Below are 22,538 nucleotides of genomic sequence, written 5' to 3'. Positions count from 1 at the left end.
TGTTTCTCTTGAATTGTGTTTTAAGAGTTTTCAATTCATTGGTGTATCCTACTTAATATTTTTTAAGATTGACAGTATATATCTTCATATAATTTGTATACTTATATATATTTTTACTCCAAAGTATGTGCTTAAATTACAGTTATGAAAATCTTTAAAAGATTTTGCCTTTGTATCTTTGTAAAAAATCAGTTATATAGTGGATGTGTATTTTTGCACTCTTTTCTACTCTTTGGTCTATTTGTCCGTTATACTGCCTTGGTTACTGTACCTTTTATAGTTCTTTAAATTAGTAGTGCTAACCTTCTAAGTTCTTCTATTTTTAAGTTGTTTTGGCTAAACTAAGCCTTTTACATTTATATATAAATTTTGGAATCAGCTTTTCAATTTCTCCCAAGAAATCTTACTGAGATTTTGATTAGAATTATGTTGATTCAATTGATCAGATTGGGCACAATTGATCTCTTTATAATATTGAGTCTACCAACTTGTGAACCAAATATTTATCTCCATTTATTTAGGTTTCCTTAATTTTTGCAGTTTACAGGTCTTACACATCTTTTGATAGGTTCATCCCTAGGTATTTCATAATTTTTATGCTATTATAATTGGATTTTTAATTTTAAATTCTGATTATTTGATGTTAGTACATAGAAAAGCAAATTTTTTATATTCATCTTGTAGTCTGCATTGACAAAATCACTTACTCTAGTAATTTATTTCTAAATGCCAGTTGACATTCTAAATAAATGATTATGTTGTCAATGAATAAAGGTTGTTTTATTTCCTTTCTTTGGATAAAGATACCTTTTTCATTTTCTTGCCTAATTGCACTGATTTATAACCTCTGTTATAACCTAGAATAGAAAAACTGATAACAGACATTACTATCAAATTTTTTTTTATCCCTTCTCTCCTCTCCACAGGCTTATATTAATTAAGCTGCTTGATGTTGTTCCACATCTCACTTATACTCTTTTCATTTCGTAACTTTTGTCTCTCACTCTTTCCTTTTGGATGGTTTCTTTTTCTGAGTGTACTTTAATTAATCTCTTCTTCTGCAATGTCTATTCTGCTATTAAAGCGTATTTCATATTACATATCTCATACATTTAAAAAATTGATTTTGGTTTTTTTTATATCTTCCATGTCTTTTCCTTACCTTGTAAATATATGGAATACAGTTATGCTTTAATATTCTTATCTTTAATTCTAGCATTTGTATCATTTATGGGTCAACTTTAATTGATTGACTCATTTTATGGATCATATTTCCCTGCTTCTTTATACACTTGGTGCTCTTTGATTAGATGCCAGATATCATGAAATTTACTTTTTGGGTGCTGAATATTTTCATATCCTTCTAAATATCCTTTAGCTTTTTTCCTGAATGTAGATAATTTCTTTGGAAACAGCTTTTTAAGATTTGTTAGAATGGGCCAGAGCCATGTTTATCTGATACTAGTTACTCCTCACTACTGAAGCAAGACCCATTTTAGTACTCTGCCCAATGCCCTGTGACTTATGAAGTTTTTCGGGAGTGGATGGTGAAAATAGGCATGATAGGTTCCAAGCACTGTTCTCTCTAATCCTGTAGGATGGCCTTGGTTAGTTTCCTCGCATACCTGTACTGATCCATTCTCCTGCTGAATATTCTAGGGAACCCTTAGAGGATTTCTAGGGTTCTTTCTCTCTGTAGTTATTTCCTTTCAGGTACCTCAAGGGTCAATATTAGCCCAGAGATTATAAAAGAAAGTCACATTTCATATATTATGTCTATCTCTGTTAGGCCTGGGTGATTTGATTAAGTCACTCAGGAATCTTCCAACTGAAGATGATTTAGTAATTAGCTAAACTCTTCAGAATACCTATGGATTAAAAGACCCCCCTCCTAACCTGTAACTAGACCAGTTCCCTGAAGGTGCATAGTAAGGTTAATTGTATTTAAGTGTTAAATGCATTCTTCATGTTTAATCACAGATAGAAATTTATCCCTTTCTGACCTCCCAAATTTGTACCATGTAACTTTATAAGGCATAAGAGAGGAGTGACTGTTGATTTCCAATATATGCTCTCACATTTTAATTATTTGTTGCATTTTTAAACAGAAAGCTGATGTTAACTTTATATATCTTAATATTTTAGAAACAAGCCCTTCTAGAAAAAAAAATGGCTTATCATTTACAAAAAATGCAAGAAAATGGCTTTAAAAGAGAAGAGATGGGAAACAACAATACGTTTCATTACAGAGAACAAGATGGAACATATAAAGAATGTGAGAACATTAAAAAACTTATGTAAAAAATGCTTATGTATGTATTTATGTAAAGCTCCTTTTGTAAAATTCTGTTTGTTTACAATTGTTATCTGCTTTGTGCTGGGCACAGCTCTAGGCATTTCTCTATTACACTGGAAGTGGAAAAATAGACATATATGTAAAAATTAAGTCAAAGTGAAATAATCTTATCAAGTGGTTCAGTAGACAAGTATGCCTATACTGCAGTTCTAACCCACTTCCCTATACTAAAAATAATGTATTTTTTGCTACTAAAACTGTAAAAACTTGTATGTAAGATAATTGCTATTATATACCAACATGCGATTCTACTGTGTTGCCATCCGTAATGAATAGACAGTACTAGAAAAAAAAAGGGTAGGATGGGACAGGAGGTCAGGGAATAAGGAAGGGACGGAGTGGAGAAGGGAGAGTAAGGAAGCAAAGAAAAAAGAAGGAAACGAAGAGTTTAAAGGAGGGATATTCAGTTATCACTTTGCTATGCTCAATCTCTACCAACTTTCTTTTATTTCATAAAATATATTAAGTTTGTTAAATTAAATCAATGATATTAACTATAATTCATAGCCAGAATGCAAAAAATGTAGATTTGCTTTAATTATAATGACTACGCAGTATCAGGAAAGAAAAAATCATCTTCCATCCCATCAATCCTATCTCTGTCCCATCAATTCTCTTTCTAGACGAGAGCCTCCTTGTGTCGCTCCAGTAGATTACTAACTCGTTTTCCCTGGCTCTTTCTTCAAACCTACTTCAAATCTATTTTTCAAATTGCTACTAATTACACTTTAAATCTGTTCTGAGGCTTTCTTCTGGTCCCAAAACATAAAGATCCCCATTGCCTCTTAACTGAAGCTCAGACTTTTGAGGCAACCATTCTAGAGCCAACCCAAAGCTAACTTTTAAACTTTGTTTCATACTGCCTCCTTGAAGAAGGCAGCTATGATCTAGGGGTGATGTACATAGGCTCTGGAGCCTAACTGCTGAAGTCCGTAATCTGTACCAAACTGCTTTACCATAATCTATCCATGCAAATAGCTTGGAAAAATTACTTCACTTCTTTGGGCCACAGTTCATGATCTGAAAACAAAAATAAATTCTCTAAATTCTCAAAAAGATCTCAAAAGCTCTAGTCTATAGTAAGCACTCAATTTATTTCATTGTCCAATCAAATGAGACCACTGACCATTTCTAACACACAAGGTCCTTTTCTTACTTCTTTGCATCTCTTTGTCCAACTTTCTTAGCCTGGAGTGATGTGCTCAGTGTCCATCTATCCCAATTCCACAACTCTTTAAGCCCCACTGTAAGTGACATTCCACAAAGTCTTTCTTAATAACCCTAATTGGAAGATCCATCTCCTTTGAATCCCTTTTAGTACTTTGTATCATTCTCAATACACTTATTACATACTTCCCACAGTCTTAATCACCCATAATATCATAATTCCCACTTTTGTGTTCACAGAGCAGATAGTACTGTATTATGTATGCAGGTAGGCATGTGTGTATTTGTGTCTAAAATATATATTTGCTAAATGGACTAATTCAATCTCTTCAGCTCAGTGAAATAACAAACACAATCTAACATTTCAGAAAAGAAATCAGTTTAGTAATGATATACATTCCTACAAATTCAACTGTTAACCTTCTCAATGGGAAAAGAATTTCAAATAGACATTTTAAACTTTGTTACCTCAAATCCCTTCTTGAAGAAGATGTAAATGGGGATGGCTGAGTGGCTCAGTTGGTTAAGCATCCACCTCTTGATTTGGGCTCAGGTCATGATCTGACTATCATGAGATCAAGCCCTGGATTGGACTTCGTGCCGAGCTAGGGTGCCTGCTTAAGATTCTCTCTCTCCCTCTCCCTCTGCCCCTCCTCATCCTCATGTGCATGCATTCTCTCTCTCTCTGTTTCATCTCTTTCTCTCAAGAAATAAAGATAAAATAAGAAGATGTAAATGAATCTAATTTATATTATCAAGGTGACATGAATATCTGTTTTACACTTCCAAGTAATATTGTCATCTTCCACCAAGTAGACAGCTTCCAGAGGGACAGAGAGACAATGAGAGAGAAAGGGATTGTTAGGTGAAATTTGCTCCAGTGGGAAGACAGATTAGTCTCACATTTACGTTTCTAATGAAAACCCATTGAGTACACATGACGTGAGGAGACTTTGTCCTCCTTAAATGGTTAAAAATAAGAATCATAATTACCTCTATCACAAAGGAGTAATATGTATACAGTAGCCTATGTCAGGCTGGGAGGCACATCCAGGAACTGCAATAGTCACTGTGGGCTAGTGGGTCTCTAGCCAGGAGCTACATTGATATGCATCCCCACAGATAGAAAATATATGTTACAGCTTGTCTGGATGTAGCTTTTCTCTCTACCAGAAAAAAATTCTGTCCCTCCAAGTATATCTTTTAACTTAGAGTGATAATTGCAAGAGTCATTATCTTCCCATGTCACATCTCTCCATCTTCTCCAATACCTCCCAATAATCCCACATACAAATTAGCATAAGGCTCACTTCCCTTGGGCTTGACAAAATAGTCTATCTTGGGTAATTCTGTCATTACTATTACTAAAAATAAATGTTTTATTACTTTTTTTAAAGCTTATTCTCCAAAGAAGAAAATGAAGACTTTTGATAATATAAACTTAGTTTACCAAGTTGGTGAACAGAGACCAAATAAAGGAGTATATGGTAAATGAATATTTTGATGATAAATACTGTAGTAATTTGAGGAAAGGCCGAGTTTGGATAGCGTCTTTTGCTTAAATGCTTTAAATGCCTAAATCTTCTGTTTTCTGTTGTCAAATGACTGATTTAGAGTGATGCTTACCAATAATGATACTGCTTTCAGAATTTGATCTGTAGTTACTGATTTAGTGCTCTAAATTTAACATTATGTCATAATTTTAGAAAAATAAAATGAAAAGTCAATTGCTGTTAAACAGTCTATGAAACCTAAAAAAATGCAAACCCAATTTTTATGGTATTCAAAATGAATTTAGGAAACTGTGAGGTTGGTCAGAAATTAACTCCAAAGCTACTCCAAACCCTACTGAATTTTACTTTATTATGTATCCCATACTGTTACTTCATGTTGTCTATGAGGGCTCACTGGATTAGACCAGGAGCACAAATGGCAGCAGAAAACTCCCCCAAATAATACACTGTCAAAAGTGTGAGACTGTTAAAAATTGAACAATATGAATCTCCTCCCACTATCAAGTTTCCAGGGAAAAATTAAAGCAAAAAAGTTAAATTGCTTTGGCAATATTGGTTCAAATCTAAAGAAAAAAAGTCCTCCATCTTTCCTCCCTGAGTATGTAATTTGATTAGTCTCCTCAAGACTCAGAAACCTGGGGAGCGACAGAGCTGCCTTAGCGGAGGCTGTCTTCCGGTCTCAGGACCACTGAGGCAGCTTTACCTCTTAAGCTTCTTGGGTCCTACTTTTAAAGTTCAAGGACTTTTTTTTAAGACACCAATAGTTATTACAATGCATGCAGTTATGACAACACCAACCCCACCTCTACAAAACGTATATGTTCATCAGTTGAAGGAGCTTTGGGTTGTTTCCAGGTTTTGATGATTATGAACAGAAAACTCAGAAGTATTTTTAGTCAGCTTTTTATGTAAACAAGGGATTGTTGAGTCATGGCAAATGTATGTTTAAGTGTACAAAGTACTGTTCCAACTGCTTTCCAGAGTGCCTGAAATATTTTGCATTCCCATCAGTAATGCACCAGAGATCCATTCTCTATGTGTTCTTGCAACCATTGTATTATCAGCAATTTTTTTTATTTTAGTCATTCTAATAGATCTAGTGTTATCTCATTGTGATTTTCATTTGCATTTCCCTGATGGCTAATGATGATAAATATATTTTCATATGCTGTCTGCCACTTGTAAATCCTGCTTAGTAAAGTATCTGTTGAAGCTTTTTGCTCATTTTTAATTGGGTAGTTTTCTTACTGTTAAGTTTCAAGAGTTATTTATATACTCTGAATACAAATCTTTTTCAGATATGTGATTTGCAAATATTTCCTCTCAGTCTGTGACTTGCCTTTTAATTTTTTGTTCCATCGATCAATTTATGTGTCTGTCTCTTTGCTAATACTGTAATACGTTAGTGTAGCTTTTGACTGTCTTGAAATCAGGTAGTATAATTCTATCATCCAAAATTTTTTCCTCAAAAAATTTTAGCACTACGTTAATTTGTTTGCCTTTTGCATATAAATTTTATGATTAGTTTGTCTAAAAAAATTAGGGTGACATTTTTTAATGAAGTACATTAAATCAATCTATAGATCATTTTAAGAAGAAAAGAAATCTTCTACAAGTCTTGGCCTTCCAACCCATAAACATAGTATCTCTTTCTGTTAGTTTAGGTTGTGCTTGATTTCTGTCATAAGTGTTTTTATAGTTTTCAGCATAGAGTTCTTACATATGTTGTGTTATATTTATACATAAGTACTTCATTTTTTGATACTATTATACAAGACATTCTTTTTTTTTTTTTTTACAAATAGTTTATTGTCAAATTAGTTTCCACATAACACTCAGTGCTCATCCCCAAAGTGCCCTCCTCCATGCCCATCCCCCCCTCCCCCCCACATCCATCAGTCCTCAGTTTTTGTCAGCATTCAAGAGTATACAAGACATTCTTAAAATTTGTTTTCCAAGTGTCCATGACTATACTTTTTACTATACCTCTTTTTACAGATTTTTAAGTGGTTGTTCTAGATAACACTATCTTTTCACAATTCCACTTAACCCTTTAAGTGGAATGTAAATATTTCCACTATATAGGACTCCTTATCCCACATCCCTTTGCTATAGTTGCCCTATGTATTACATCTACATACATCAAGCATCCATTCAAAGTAATATGTTTTAATTTAAATAGCTAAATGGAAGAAGACTAACCTATTATATTTACCTAGTTACCATTTTGAATGCCCTTTAATTTCTGATATCAGAGGTTTCTTTTCCAGTATCTTTATTTTTCAGTCTATAGTACTTCTCTTAGTATTTCTCTTAAAACAGATTTTCTGGCACTGAATCATCTTAGTTTTCCTTCCTCTAAAAATGTCTTTATTTTACCTTCATCCTGAATGATAGTGTTTTCATTTGATATAGAATTGTAAGTTGACATTTTTTTCCAGAACTTGAAAACTGTTCCATTTCATTGTGTTTCCATAGTTCTGATGAGATATTGGCTATATTTGAATAGTGATCCTCTGTAAGTAAGGTGACATTTTTCTCTGGTTGTTAAAATTTTTGGGAGTGGGAAATAGTTTCTAGCAATTTAATTATGATATGTGTTGGTGTGAATTTCTTTCTTTTTTTTTTTTTACCTGCTTTAATGTTCACTGAATTTCCTTAAGCTTAAGTTTATGCTTTTGCCAAATTTTGTTAAGCAGACTTCCTTGTCTCACAGAACTACTATCCAAATCTAGTGATTATTATAATCATTACTTTTTAAATATATTTACTACATGGGTGTATATCCTCAAACTACATATATACATATAGACATAGACATAGATAGATACTATTAAAAGTATTTTAATGTAACTGATAAGCTGTTGTATCCAGTCTTATGTGACTTGCTTTTTACACTAAGCATTATGTTTCACAAGTTTTATCTCTGTGTTGTCTGACACTTTATTTCATTTCACTACTGATATATCCCATTGTGTGAACATACCACAATTATACATATATGTCTGTTGATGGAAGTATCTGTTATTTGACCAATACTGCAGCAAACATTCATATATATATATTCACACACACACACACACACACACACACACACACACACACACAATCTTCTGGTAGTCATTGAAAAGAGATTCTCTAGGGGTTATATGCCTAGATATGGGATTTCTGAGTCATGTTTCCTTTTCTGAGAAATCATATTTTCAAACCTCTTGTCCATTTTCTTACTGGGTTTTCTTTTTCCTATGGATTTCAAAGATTTTTTAAAAATACTAGAAATCGTGTTATTTTATATATATGTATATAGTTATATATAGTATAATAAATATAATATAATAAATGTTAAACCAGTCCCACATTCTTGAGATTAACCTTATTCATTCATTATGCATTATCTTTATCATTATTGTTAAATTCAAAATATTTCATTTATAATTTTTGCAACTTTGTTCATGGGGGATGGTGACTAAGGTTTTCTTTTCTTGTAATGTCTTTTAGTGACTGGTGTCAGAGTGATTTTGGTCTCAAAATATGAGTTAAGAGAGTAGAAGGATTCTTCTTTAATTTTCTGGAAGAGTTTGTATATAATTAGTGTAATTTCTTCTTTAGATATTTGGTATGATTCAGAAATGAAGTCAGTTGAGCTTGGAGTTTTCTTTGTGGACGTGTTTTTAACTACATATCCAATTTCTTTAATAGATATGTAGTTCTAGTACTTCATATCATCTATTCATGAATGATATTAGTTTGTGTTTTTCAAGAAATTTATCCTTTGTATATAATTTTTAAACCTACTGCCATACAGTTTTCATAATATTCCTTTCCTTTATTATTATTTTTAGTATTATCTATATAGACTTTTGTTGTGCTGTTATCTCTAATTTTCCTGATTCTACAAATTTGTGTCTTTTTCTTGGTAATCTGGCTTATCACTTTTATTGAATTTTTCAAAGAATTAGCTGTTAGTTTCATTATTTTCTTTCTTTTTTCAATTTCTTTGATATTCACCTTTACTATTTCTTTACTTCTGCTTACTAAATATTGATAAGGAACTGGAAGAATTGAAACTCTGATGCACTGCTGAATGGTCTGTAAAATGGCGTGACCACTTTGGAAAACAGTGTGTTGTTTTGTAAAAGTTAAACATATACCCACTAATAGGTATTTACCCCATAGAAATGAAAACACAATGACTTGTACATGAATTCTCATAAAAGTTCATTTGTGAGAGGCCAAAATGGAAACAACCCAAATAGCAGGTAAACGGATAAAAATTTATGGTGTATCTGTATAATGAAGCACTTCTCAGAAGTAAAAAGGAACAAATTACTAAAATATGTGAAAACATTATACTGAGTAAAAGAAACCAGGCAAAAAAAAAAAAAAAAAAAAAGAGTACAAACTATAAGATTCCATGAATACACAATTCTAGAAAATTCAAGCCAAGCTTATGTGAGAAATATAGAGTGGTGGTGTCAGTATGAGAGGAGAAAGAAAGATGGATTACAAAAGTGGGTGAAAAAAACTTTTAAGAGTATTAGAAAAGTTATTTTGATTGCAGCTTCATAGTTGTAGACATATTTTAAGGTTGAAATATTTTCATTTTAAATGAGTATAGTTTATTATACTTCGATTACACTTCAATAGATTGTTAAAATAAAATAACTATGGTTTTCTCTCTCATTTACTTTTAGGAACTGCAGCAAATGCTATTTATCAATCTCTAAGTACCACAAAAAATATTGTCAAAAAATCAACTTCAGTTGTACAGGTTAATGGTACTGAACAAAAGGTATAAAATTATGCCTCAAACTTTTGTATGGTGATTACTTATCTAGTTAACTTTTCACTTTTTTGACTGATCTCTTTCACTGGCATGATAGCACTTGTTTAAGGATATTAGGGTCTATTCATGAGGCCAGATTTCCTTTCTTGGGTGTATTGAGTCACTATGTAATTTAACAGAATCTAATCCAAAGATTTATCAATTATAATGATAATAATAGCTAAAACTCATTCACTTTTGGCCCAGCTCTGTGCTAAACCAGAAGGAAGGGAAAATGAGGAAATTGGGACACACAAGATACAAAGATGAATAAAACATAATCAATTCTCTTGAGGATTTACTGCCTGATAGGGCAGACAGATACAAAATGTTATCACAATAAAACAATGTCAAAATCAAAGACAACTGTTTAATTAAACTGTATGCTGGATTGGAATAGGTTAGATTGTATTTCCCTGAAACAGACTGAATGACTCTAAACTGTAGAACCAACCATTGGATGGATTACTATGCCTTTAAACAAAATATGGAATACTAGAAAAGGAACAACTTTGTACATTGCTACATATTGAACTCAACTTTAAATTTGAGATCCCTGTAGAAGGTATTCTAAGAGGTTGTTTATATATATTTTCCTGAGACAATTTTCATGTGAGATTTAGGGGATAAAAGAGGGAAAAACTGTATTAATTTGGTTGATTGACAGTGACAAAATTTCTTTTAGAAGTACAGTTACTAATTAATGTTTTTCTCTTTAACGTACCATGTAGAAAGATGGAGTAACTAGAAAATCAAATACTTTCGATGATAAAGGTGAGAAAATGAAAACCAGTCATATTTGTTATATTGTTAATTTCATAATCATGACAATATATTTTTTTCTTTTTATCATATAATTTTTCAATTTTTTTGCTGATTATAACAATCATGGTTATTTTGGATAATAAAGCATGGTACAAAATTGTTTATGAATATAGACATAATTAGCTCACATTTCAGAGCTTGCTTGATGAGTATGGCTTTTGAATTTTGCAAAGTACGGAAAAATTTGCAAAGTGACACAGGGTCACTGCTGTGGCTGTTAATAGTGATGGATTATATTACTGATGTATATGACTCAGTAAATTACAGTACAGAGAACTGTCTCTGGAAGTTCCCCACACTCCAGTGCCATCAATTCTCCATAGACAATATATCCTATTTCCCAATTTCCTTTCAGTGGACTATACAATAGCTAAATTTTCCCATACCTTGTTAGATCTCTGGAAGGCACTAAAGTTATTCACATGCATATCCTACATATACATAAAGAAAATATTAGGCACCTCCATCCAGTGGCCAATGATCACCTCGAATTCCATAGAATATCAAACTCATCATCAAAATGTTAATTATTCTTTGGCTCTTTATTGTATTTTGTATCCCAAAGTTGCTACTTTCTTTCTACTCTGTCTCCTTAATTTCCTTTGCCCTTTCCTCTCTTTTCATTCCCACAGCCTCTACCTTGTTTCTTTTATCCTTGGCTATTTCAGTTACCTTCCCCCATTGTTGTCCTCCTCTTTTTAATCCCCATAAATTTTGCTGTGAAAGTAATTTTCCTAAAACACAGCTTGGGTTATTTCCTTATCCAAGTAGTGAGTGGTTTTCCATTGCAGACTGAACAGTTAATTCTGGCAGTGGTCTGTGTTTAATTATACGGACTAAGCTGGCCTAATAGAAGTTAGGTTCTAATAACTTCTGAACTAATAAATTAGCATCAGAGGTTAAGGATTTCAGGATTATCTCTAAAGGCAATAGTGAACCACTGGAAATTTGTAGCCAATGAACACTAAAAAAAGGTCATGTAATTCTTGGAGATACTGCTTTACCTCAAATAAATCCCTGATTGTGGTAATTCAGTGATTGTGGCAGCTCAGCAGTGGGGACTTTGGATCAAATCTATTCATCAGCATCTCCCTCGTTCCAGAAATATGATTTCCTCATAGGTAAAATTAATCTGTTCTTTCTCTAGGAGCTGTAAATATCTCAGCTCAAAATTCAATTACTTCAGCTCAAACTTCACCCACAAGATACTGTCCGAGATCTTCACACTCTTACTTGGATCCTCCAAAAGATGAGGTATATAATATTTCTTTGCCCCAAATGCAAGCAGAATTACTGAGAGAGGTACAATCTTATGATCAGCATGGGCATAAAAATTTTCATTCATGAAGTGACCATACCAAACAGCTTCATTCCCTGAAATTAGTCATACCATAATAAAATTTTAATAGCCCTAGGATAATCTTCCTAAATATAGGCTACAACATTGTAGTTTGCAGTACATACCTGCAGCCTTCAGAGGAAGTATTAATTTGGCCTTCTTTGGTTGGGCTTCTACTAATACTGATGGAGTGTTCAGACGTAGTCATATTATCTCTCTCCTTTGTTTTTGACCAGCGATCAGTTACCTGCTATTGAAAAGTTAGCAGCATAAATTCAGGGTATATCTTCTGATATACATTACATTTTTTTTTTTCCCTCCGTGAGTTACCAACTTGTTTTAGGAGTCAAAACCACATTCCATTAGTAGCACAGTATTAACTGGTTCACCTGGTGCTAAAGAATTAACATGGCTTGAAAATGGAAAGTAACTAAGTTCTCTCCAAATGAATTCTACTTGAATAGGGTAGGAAGTGGCATCATTTTCTGTTTCTTCGAATGCATAATAATCAACAGACTATACTACACACAACTTCTAAGATGTATATTTACCATAAAATGCTTTTCTGTAGTGCAGTTTTATTGTAAACATTTTACAGTTCAGCGTTCTGCTATGTCAATATCCACCTTAAGTATGCTAAAGTATAAAAAGAAATTTCTTAACAACTTTGGCATTTAAAATTCTCATATTACCTAACAGATTCCAAAGGCCGTGTCCTTTACTAAAAAAGCAAACAAACAAAAACTCCTATAAAAACAACCTAAATTTTCTTAACTGACCTTTTTTGGTTAATGTGTATATTATTAAATTCGTCATCCATATTGATCTCAAATGAGTACCAAATGTCCACAGATTCCTAATTTACTATGAGAAAAGCATGGCCATTTTATTATGCTAAGTATTACATGCTGTATCCAACAGGTTATACGTGGTCTATCACTGTCATAAAATATTTTTTTTGGTGGCCTCTGTTCAGTTCTCAGATCTGGTGGGCAAAAATAGAAGCCTGTTTCACTGGATTTACCTCCTTGAGCAGATTGAGCTCTTGAACAAATCAAGAGAACCACATCCCTCTGTAATCAGAGAACCTGTTATCTGCTTTCTAGCTCTAAAACGTTTCTCCCATTGTAGCATTGTCAAAAAAGCACGACAGGGTGCCTCATAATATCTTGGTTTGTGAGTTCAAGCCTAAGCATTTGACTTTGGCTCAGGTCATGACCTCGTGGTTTGTGAGTTCAAGTCCCATTTCAGGCTCTGTGCTGACAGCTCAGAGCCTGGATCCTGCTTCAGATGCAGTGTCTCCCTCTTTCTCTGCTCCTCTCCCATTCACACTCTGTCTCTCTCACTCTCAAAAAATACATTTAAAAAAATACTTTAAAGGGTGTTATATGTAAACCAACATGACAATAAACTATTTAAAAATAAATAAAACAAATTCTAGAAAAAAAAATTTAAATAAATTAAAAAAAATTTTAAAGCACACTATTCTTCTGTCCCATGGAGTTGACTGACATATTTACCAATTAGTGCATTGCACAGATAGTTCATTTTAGGATGCTAGTGAATATTACTGTGCAGAAAAGAGTTAACAAAGTAGGCTTGAAACTGGTGTCTTTAGAAGGGCCTGTCTGCAAGGTTGCCCTCTGGCTAGCATTGGGAAGATGACTTTTCCAACAGTCCCGAAGTAATATGGGAAGCTTCCATAGCTGGATGGATGGTGCACTATACTGCAAATAACGTGATTTTTGCTGAACATCTGATTTTCTTTTGAGACGCTGGAATTTTGATATGCACTAAGGTACAGGGTGTCCTCATAACCAGCCTTCAATAAAAACCTTTGAGTGCTGAGTTTCTAATGGATTTCCCACGATAAAAACACTGTACATTTTGCTGCATTTTTTTTAATTGCTAGAGAAAAGAGCATACGAAAAAAAGAGCATACATATGTGTGTCCTCTCACAGGAGGGAGAGAGCATACGAAAAACGGTGCATGGATTTTTCAAGATTCGGCCTATGTCTTTTCCCCTTCTTTATCCTACAGTGTATTCTTTTACTATAGTAAATCCTAGACATGAGTACAACTATATTCTCAGTCCCATGAGCCTTTTCAAATCACCAGATGTGTGGGCAGTTTTGTGTATCTCCCACGATACAACTATGGAATTTTAAATTCTGTAAATACCACAAAATGCATGCAATTCTTAAAAACTGACATTTAAGAGTTCTCAAAATCTTAAATTTCTGTATTTTAAATATTAAATAATAGTCTATGTTCAAATCCTGGAGGAGGAAATCCTTTGAGGATGTTTGTTTTGTTGTTTGGATTATATAGAAGGAGATAAACGCTGGTTTGAATGAACGATCAAACAAGAAATCAAGCTACTTCTGTCAATCAGGTAAATATCGGTAACAGCTACTGAGTAAGTTATGCAGTCTATTAATTCATTCTTTCACTAACATTTATTGAGTTCGTGCTTCATGCCTGGTACCGTGCTAAGTATTCTTGGAATGTTTGGTACAACTCACTGGAAAAATATTTAACCTCATCCTGGCTCCCTTAACGAGAAAAACATTTTTAAACTACAGATTCAATAAATTTGAAGCTATTCATGTATTCTGTCTCTTTTATCCATCTAAATTTTCAAACTTCTTGGCAGAGAGTTACCATATATCCTTTTCAAATGGATTATATTATTGAAAGGCAATGTAGCATAATGGGTAGGAACATATATTCTGACCCAAATACTTAAGTTGAATCCACATTCCAACACTTAAAATTTTTGTTTGGCCAAGTTATTTAACTTCTCTGTTCTTTATTTTTTCTACCTCTAAAATGAGAATGTTACCTAACCCAAGTTCACTGACCATCACTCCTCAAGAGAGGAGTTTTGATTGGAAAGAAATTTGAGCTTTATTCAGGAGGCTGGCAACCTGGGGAGAGGTGGACTCTTGTCCAAGATTTTGGTCTGACCATAAGATTTTTAAAGGGGTTTAATCAGTTAAGGGATACGCAGTGGTCTGTGACATTTCTGGATAAACTGCAGACTCAATGATGCCAGTTATCTCAGAGCTCGGAGGTTGTGCAAGTTCTAGATCCTTGGTGCCCAGGGTGGGGGCTGTGCAAGAAGGTGCAGTTCCTTGGTACCCAGGGTGTGTGCAAGACCACTCTGTTCTTTCTGCATAGGGGAGCAAGGTCTACTAATGTGCGAAGGGAGGACAGTAAAGTCATTTGTGTGATCTTGCAAATGAAAAACAATTTGTGTGATCTTGCAAAACAAAAACAATTTGCTAAAAGATTGCTGGGCCAATCAGAAAGCTGAAGTGGCTTCAAACAGACTTCTGGCCTCTATGGCCTGAGAACATTCCGATCCTTCATTGCCCCATGGCCAGTGGTCTGTAAATCTCAGAGAAAGTAAATTAGTTCTGTTATAGATCAAGGGCCTTAGGTCAGGAAGGAAGGAGTATGTTAACTTGAAGCAACTTAACCCTTAGAACTGGTTGGAGTCCTGTTACAAGAACAGCAATTATACATCATTCATGTGATTCCTATGGCAATTCAGTAAGTTAATATTTTAAAAGTGCGGAGAACAATGTGTGCCACTTGATTGGTGATATGTAAGAGATTTTGAAATGTATGGAAAAACTTGATATGCAGTATTTTTTTTCTAATTCATATCTAAATTCTAATTTTGTCTTATTTTGTATTTATGAATTCATCTTAAAATTTTAAGTATATTGCATTTCTAGTTTCCCTTTTGATATTACTTTCCAATTTAATTGCTTTGCAGATTGAGATCACGGCCTTATTGTACCAGCTTTTTCAAATTATCTGCAGGATTTCTGTACTGGCTTAGCACATGATTAGTTTTTAAGAGTTGTGTATGGCTGAAAACAATAAATATCCACTTGGTAGTACCATGTTCTAAATATTTCCATTCAATCAAGATGTTTAATTGTGTAGCTCAAAAATTCTATATACTTACTTTGATTTACTCTGTTCTAAAAATCATGGGGATGGGGCATCTGTGTGGCTCAGTAGGTTAAGTGTCTGACCGTTGATCTAGGTTAGTTATTAGGCACATCGAGGACTATCCTGGTGAATTGAGGGATTTTTTTAAGCTTTCATTTAAATTACACTTAATTAACATACAGTGTAATAATATTAGTTTCAGGTATAGAATTCAGTTTTTTATTATTATGTGTGATCTTTATCATAAGTGATGCTTTTTGTCTCAGATTTAGTAGGTCTGAAACTAATACAGGTGTATCAGCTTTAAATCTTAGTATCTTTTTATGGATAGATGTGACTTTTGTAATCATTCTAATCCTGCATTTGTTTCATTTTTACTGAGTCTTAGAATTTGACTTTTAATTGAATTTAAGCCATTTACATTTATGTTAATTACAATCTTTGGAAGATGTTTACTGCCATATTAGTGCTTTGCTTGGTTCTGCTTTTTGATATTTTCTTCTAATTTCTCCTTTCTTGCTTTCTTTCAAAGTATTTAATTTGCTTTGATTCTCTTTCAGTTTATTAACTTATTTTTAAAATATTTTTTTAAAAAATAATTTTTGAGAGAGAGAGAGAGCACAAGCAAGGGGGGGTGAGGGCAGAGAGAGAGGGAGACACAGAATCCGAAGCAGGCTCTAGGCTCCAAGCTGTCAGCACAGAGCCCAACGTGGGGCTCAAACTCATGTGAGATCATGACCTGAGCCAAAGTCGGACCCTTAACCGACTGAGCCACCCAGGCGCCCCAATTAAAATTATTTTTAATCCAGTTTTCCTCCTACTGTTTTAGAAACTGTATGCTGTGTATATTCCTTTTGACAATTACTTTTGAATTTTAACATGTATACTTAAAGTAAAAGTTAGAATAGTTTATTACTTCTAAATCACTATCTCATATTTAACCAATAATTTAGTTTTGATTTTTTTTACCAGCTAAATTAAAATTCTGTTTTTTATACATCCAGGTTTTGTTTATATTTTTTCATGCTTACCAATATTTTTTTGTTTATCATTTTTTTGCATTTTGTACTTTATAGAATTACCTTCATTCTTCCTAAAGTAAATCCGTTGTTAATACAGTAGTGAATCTATGTTGGGAGTAAATCCTCAGATTTTATTTGATAAAATTCTATTTTACCCATGTTCTAGGATATAGTTATGGCTGGGTATACAAGCTTTTAAGAACAATTATTTTTCTACTAGCACTTTAAAGATACTCTTCTATTTAAATGTTCTACTTTTTTCTACTTAGTAATTCTTGTGTAAGTGATTCTCCCCCTCTGCCCCACCCCTCCCCCACACACCTCAGTCTGCTTTTAAGGCCTTGACTTTGTTTTTCCTTAGTATCACTGTGGCGAACAGATCTGGACAAGTTTCAGCTATTTTTCTCTCCTGTATTGCCTCTTCTCACTTTCTTTATTATTTTCTTCTAAAACCCCAGTTATGTATATGTTAGGTATCTTGTTTTTCTTCTACATCTTTTAACAACTATCATATTTTCTATTTTTCTGGTGCTGCATTCTGGTTAATTTCTTCAAGTTTGTCCCCCAAACCACCAATTTTTCTTCAGTTTACCTAATTCAATTCAATGCATTTTGAAAATTTTCTGGTTAAAGGTTTTATATGTATACACACACACACACACACACACGTGTGTGTGTATGTATGTATATAATTTCTGAATAGTTATTTTTCAAATTTGACTGGACTTTTTTGATAGGTTCTTGTTCCATTCCTGCGTTTTCCAATTCCTTCTTCATATATTTAAACAGAAAAAATTCACTTTTTAAATATTCTATATCTAGTAATTCAAATATTTTAAATCATTGATGTCTACATCTAATGCTTTTGTTCTGCTAACAGCATGGTGTTCCTTCATATCTGTGTGTGTGTGTGTGTGTGTAGGGAGCATTATTAATGTTATATATATGAACAGAGGAGGGAGGAGGGGCAGAGACACACACACACACACACAGACAGAGAGACAGAGAGACAGAGAATCCTAAGCAGGCTCTGTGTTGCTAGCAGGGCTCAAACTCAGAAATAGGCTTCTAATAGTCATCTGAAAAGATATCAATGCAGGTTCATTTTAAATTAATTTTTTATGGAATACACAGTATATTTGAACCTCAGAGTCATATAAGAATTTATAATTGCAGATTATCTCTTAAGAGATATTATTGGGGCATCTGGGTAGCTCAGTAGGTTAAGTGTCTGACTTTGGCTCAGGTCATGATCACACAGCTCATGGGTTCAAGCCCCACATGGTGCTCTGTGCTGATAGCTGGGATCCTGGAGTCTGCTTTGGATTCTGTGTCTCCCTCTATTTGCCCCTCCCCTGCTAGCTCTCTCTTTCTCTCTCTCTCTCAAAAATAAAATAAACATTAAAGTTAATTTTAAAAAAGAGAGGTTTTTATTTTTCCTTTCCAAGACTGAAACCAAGACATAATTTATTTGTGCTGCTACTTCTGCGGCATGTGTTTTTTTAAAAGACAACTCTTCCACCAGGGGCATATAGCTCTTTGGGTTCCAGGATATTTTTAGAGATTCTTAGTTTTGATTCCCCACCTTTTATTTTCAGGTATTGTCAATGCTCATAAAGCAGGCATCAGCTTTAACACTTGCTTACCACTCTAGATTTGTGCTACCCCCAAATTTTTTGCTTGGCTGTTTTAAAAGGTCAGTTTCAATGTTTTATATAGAATTCAGGCAAAATTTTATATAGGCAATTTTTTTAAATTTCTAACTCTCACATATTAATGGTAACCACATAAACGTCTTTTTTTAAATTTTGTTTTTAAAATAGTACTGTCTTCACACTTAATCTCCCAGTTATTCACTCTTAACACCAGTTACTTCTCCAAACTGAACATACACAAAAACATATCCACAAAAACAAACCCCAAAAATGTTCACAGGATTTAAATAAGACTTTTTTATACACATCACTAGTAGCAACTGATTACTCATTTACTGAAAGAAACAAGAGTTACATTTAAACTTGACTTTGAACTGGTTCTAATTACTAATACTACTTCCTGAAATAAGGGCATTCTTTTTGTCTACATCTTTTATTCATTTGTGTTTTTGAATAGTTGACATACACTAATTCAGCATGCCTGTAGAAATGTACTACAGAGACTTCCTATATCACTTATATGCAAAGTATTTACTAAAGCCCAGTAATAGAATCTTGGTGGATTATGTACAAAGTAAGTTAGACAATATTCAAGCAGAAGGAGATTAATGACAGATAAACCAGTGAATAAATGGTGGGGAGCATATTAATTAAATAATGCATTCAGCAAATAAATGTTACTGAATACTGTGTGTTTAAGTGCTGAGGATAAAGTGGTAAATTTATGTCATAGTCAGGAAGACAGAAGAGTAAACATTTAAGTATGATATAACATAATGAGTTTTTATAATAGAAATATGTGTAGAATGCTTTAGGAGCACTAAAAAAATAATTATTTACTTAGGCAGGTCTTTCTAGTGGAATTAACACAAACTGAATGAAGCCTAAAAGATGAGAAGTTAAAAGAAGACAGGGTGCTCAAGGCAAAGGAAATGGCACAAACAAAGGCCCAGAGGCATGGAAAACATGTTATATTCAGGAAACCATGCCATTTTATGTCTCTGGACTATAGAATATATATGAATATATAGGCTAACCAGAGTAGACACTACAGAGGTAAGAACATCAGATTGTATGGCATATTTTATGCCTTGCTAAGGAATTTGGACTTCATCATGGAGAGTCTCTGGAGGCTTTTGAACAAGACAGTCTCAGAGAATAAAGATCTACTAAAGGATATTAATTTCCACTTTACAAGTTTCTGGGGAAGAATACAAACTAATTATAATATTCTTTTTCTAATAAATAGGACCTCAGATTCATGCCACAGCCCGGGGTACTTTCCCTTCTCATACTTTCACAAATATGTAAGTATCTAAGAAAATTAATGTGTAATTATAAATTAATACTTTAATAATCACAAGTGCTATTCAAAAGCAAATGATTACATGTAATCCTCTAGTAGTTCTACTTAAAATTTCTGTCTTTTGCAAACTCTCAGCACTAAGTGTAAATTGTAAAGCAGACAAAGCCAATGTTCTTCCTCTTCCTTTTCTATTTCCTTAGCCCCACTGTGGTTCTACACTTCCTCTATATTCAGAGCCTTCATGCACCTTTCAAGTGTATTCTACATTAATGCCCTCACTTCAGGAGATTTCCAGCATCTAAACTTTGTTTCTTTACTTTTATCCCCTTTGAAACATTTACCATTTCTTAGGCTTCTTGAGATTATTGGCTTCCTAAGGATGGTAACTTAATTTTCAAGTATTAATGACTTCATCAATTATTCTTCTACTAAAGGGTATTTTCAGTATAATCCCAAATAATATCCACTGATGATGGAAATTGCAAGTCTCTGGAGAGAAATTTTTAGGGCCTGAGGGATTTCCATTACTCAAAACTTGGTGGTCACCTGTTCTTTTAGTAATTATGTATGATCTTATCAACTTTAGGAGAAAAACTATTATTTTGGTCCCGATATCACCACATTTTTAAAAAGTGATCAGCTCAAGTCATGATCTCATAGCTCATGGGTTCAAGCACTGCATCAGACTCTGAGCTGTCAGCATAGCCTGCTTCAGATTCTGTGTCTCCCTCTCTTTATGCGTCCCCCCCATAAATAAACATTAAAAACTTTTTTAAAAACAGGAATGTGACAAATGTATGATGGACAGTCATAGTCAGACCCGAAAGTATCTTTGGTTGTGTTTTATTTGTATTCTGACCTGAAGTTAGGTTGACTAATGCAGCATACTACTGGAGGAAGGAGATAAAAATAGGGCAAGTTAAAATAGCACAGAGCTCATTGTTTTCACATAAAGCAACCATTTTTCTTGAATAAACATTCTTTGGCATGCCGAAAACCTTTGGTTAATTTTCAGAGTTCAGAAAACTGAAAAAAGTGATTATTAAATATTTACCATGGAATTATTAAAAAGATTTTTTGCCAGTTTTTTCACTGCTTTAATAGAGGAGTAGGTTTTTAGAGCTTCTTACTCTACTCATTTTTCACCAATGTCATCCTTTATCTGGTTATTACAATTGTGTGAAGTGTTCTTCATAAAGCTGGTTAATTTTATTCTTAGGCGTTTTACTCTTTGTTTGGATCCATATGCATGCCTTTGGGGCAGAAACCCTGTTGGGGACAATTATTAGTCAATAGGTTGGACTCCTTGAGTTCTATCTGGTGTCTACAGTGTAACGTGAAGGGAACATAAAAATGAATCTGGGAGAGTTAAACTGTAAAATATCTAAAGGTAGAAAACTATGCGTAGATTGACCTGAGAAATCAGATCCTGAAAAAATAAAGAAGGCCAAAAGACATGTCACTGACATCAGCTCTCATGCTCCAGGTTCCATATTGCAAAAATATTTTAGTCTAAATAGGGTTTCTACCAAGCCCAATTTCTGAGCGGAAATCAGTGAAGGGTTTTTTTTTGTTTTTTTGTTTTTTTGTTTTTTGGTGTTTTTGAGGGTAATGGGGGTGGGGAGGTTGGTATTTTCTTGTTTTTTCTTTTTTCTACCAAGATTTAGTATGTACTCTCAGTCTTACTGTCTCTCATGATTGAACTTCAGAGTTTGGGAAAAATTGAGTTTTATAATGGATAGAATAAGCTTTCAAAAACAGAAAGAGAATATCAGTTTTCTTTTAAGAAAGTAGGAAGAGGGCCTATGTTGAAATTATGAGAGTATCATATATATGAATATAAGCAAAGAACCCATGTTGAAATTTATGAAAGTATCATATAGTCTTAGATCTTGTTTTATTAACTACTTGGTTTCTTCCTATAATTTTCATTATTGTTCTTTTATTTGTTACAATTCTGAAACTGTGTTTTCTATTTCATTAGAGTGTGATGATAAATAATTCTAACTAGAACTCATGATAGAATATTTTCATATATCGAAAAGGTCTATATGTAAGCTGGTATTCCATGGCTAGACAATTATTTTAACACATAGTTATTGAATAATCATTCACATATTCCCTTCCTGCTGTTTGATGAGAGTGCAAGATTGTCAGAAAGGTCTGGTCAAATACCTTGCCACCTTATGGTGCCTTGTAACGAATAGAAAGGAGTAGCCCACCTTCTCCCTCCAATTCTGTGCCCTCCTCCAGAGAGCCACAGAGCAGGCATGGCAAAGGAGGGTCAGAAGTAGAATTTTTAGATAGATATATATTTTTATGCAACAGCTACAATTTTATTACTCCAAGCAATAAAATATGTGGGCCAGTATCAAAGGAACAGGTTAAATTGGGAGGAGGGGGAGGGTTTGACAAAAAATAAAGTTTATTCTTCCTTTTGAATTTCTATAGAAAAACCCTCAGATATAAAGACAAGAAATAGATGATTAATTATTAGAAATTTTGGAAAAAGTTATATAAATTCTTGACCCTAGACAATAACGAAACGCTTAACCTTTC

At 33.5% G+C, this 22,538-nt stretch overlaps 1 protein-coding gene across 1 annotated transcript in view; it reads left to right on the top strand.

The window, feature by feature from the left end:
- Nucleotides 1-22,538, top strand: part of FSIP2 (fibrous sheath interacting protein 2) — a 76,446-nt gene that overhangs the window by 10,139 nt on the left and 43,769 nt on the right. Inside the window, exons 8-14 of the mRNA XM_077780266.1 lie at nucleotides 2,146-2,275; nucleotides 4,921-5,010; nucleotides 9,732-9,829; nucleotides 10,594-10,636; nucleotides 11,835-11,941; nucleotides 14,359-14,422; nucleotides 19,923-19,980. Of these exons, the coding sequence (XP_077636392.1) occupies nucleotides 2,146-2,275; nucleotides 4,921-5,010; nucleotides 9,732-9,829; nucleotides 10,594-10,636; nucleotides 11,835-11,941; nucleotides 14,359-14,422; nucleotides 19,923-19,980 (590 nt within the window). The remainder of the gene's footprint in view (nucleotides 1-2,145; nucleotides 2,276-4,920; nucleotides 5,011-9,731; nucleotides 9,830-10,593; nucleotides 10,637-11,834; nucleotides 11,942-14,358; nucleotides 14,423-19,922; nucleotides 19,981-22,538) is intronic.

This window comes from Crocuta crocuta, unplaced genomic scaffold (assembly GCF_008692635.1).
Source record: "Crocuta crocuta isolate KB4526 unplaced genomic scaffold, BGI_CrCroc_1.0 scaffold38, whole genome shotgun sequence".
In the NCBI taxonomy this organism is placed as follows: domain Eukaryota; kingdom Metazoa; phylum Chordata; class Mammalia; order Carnivora; family Hyaenidae; genus Crocuta; species Crocuta crocuta.
This window is presented reverse-complemented; position numbering and strand designations above follow the sequence as displayed.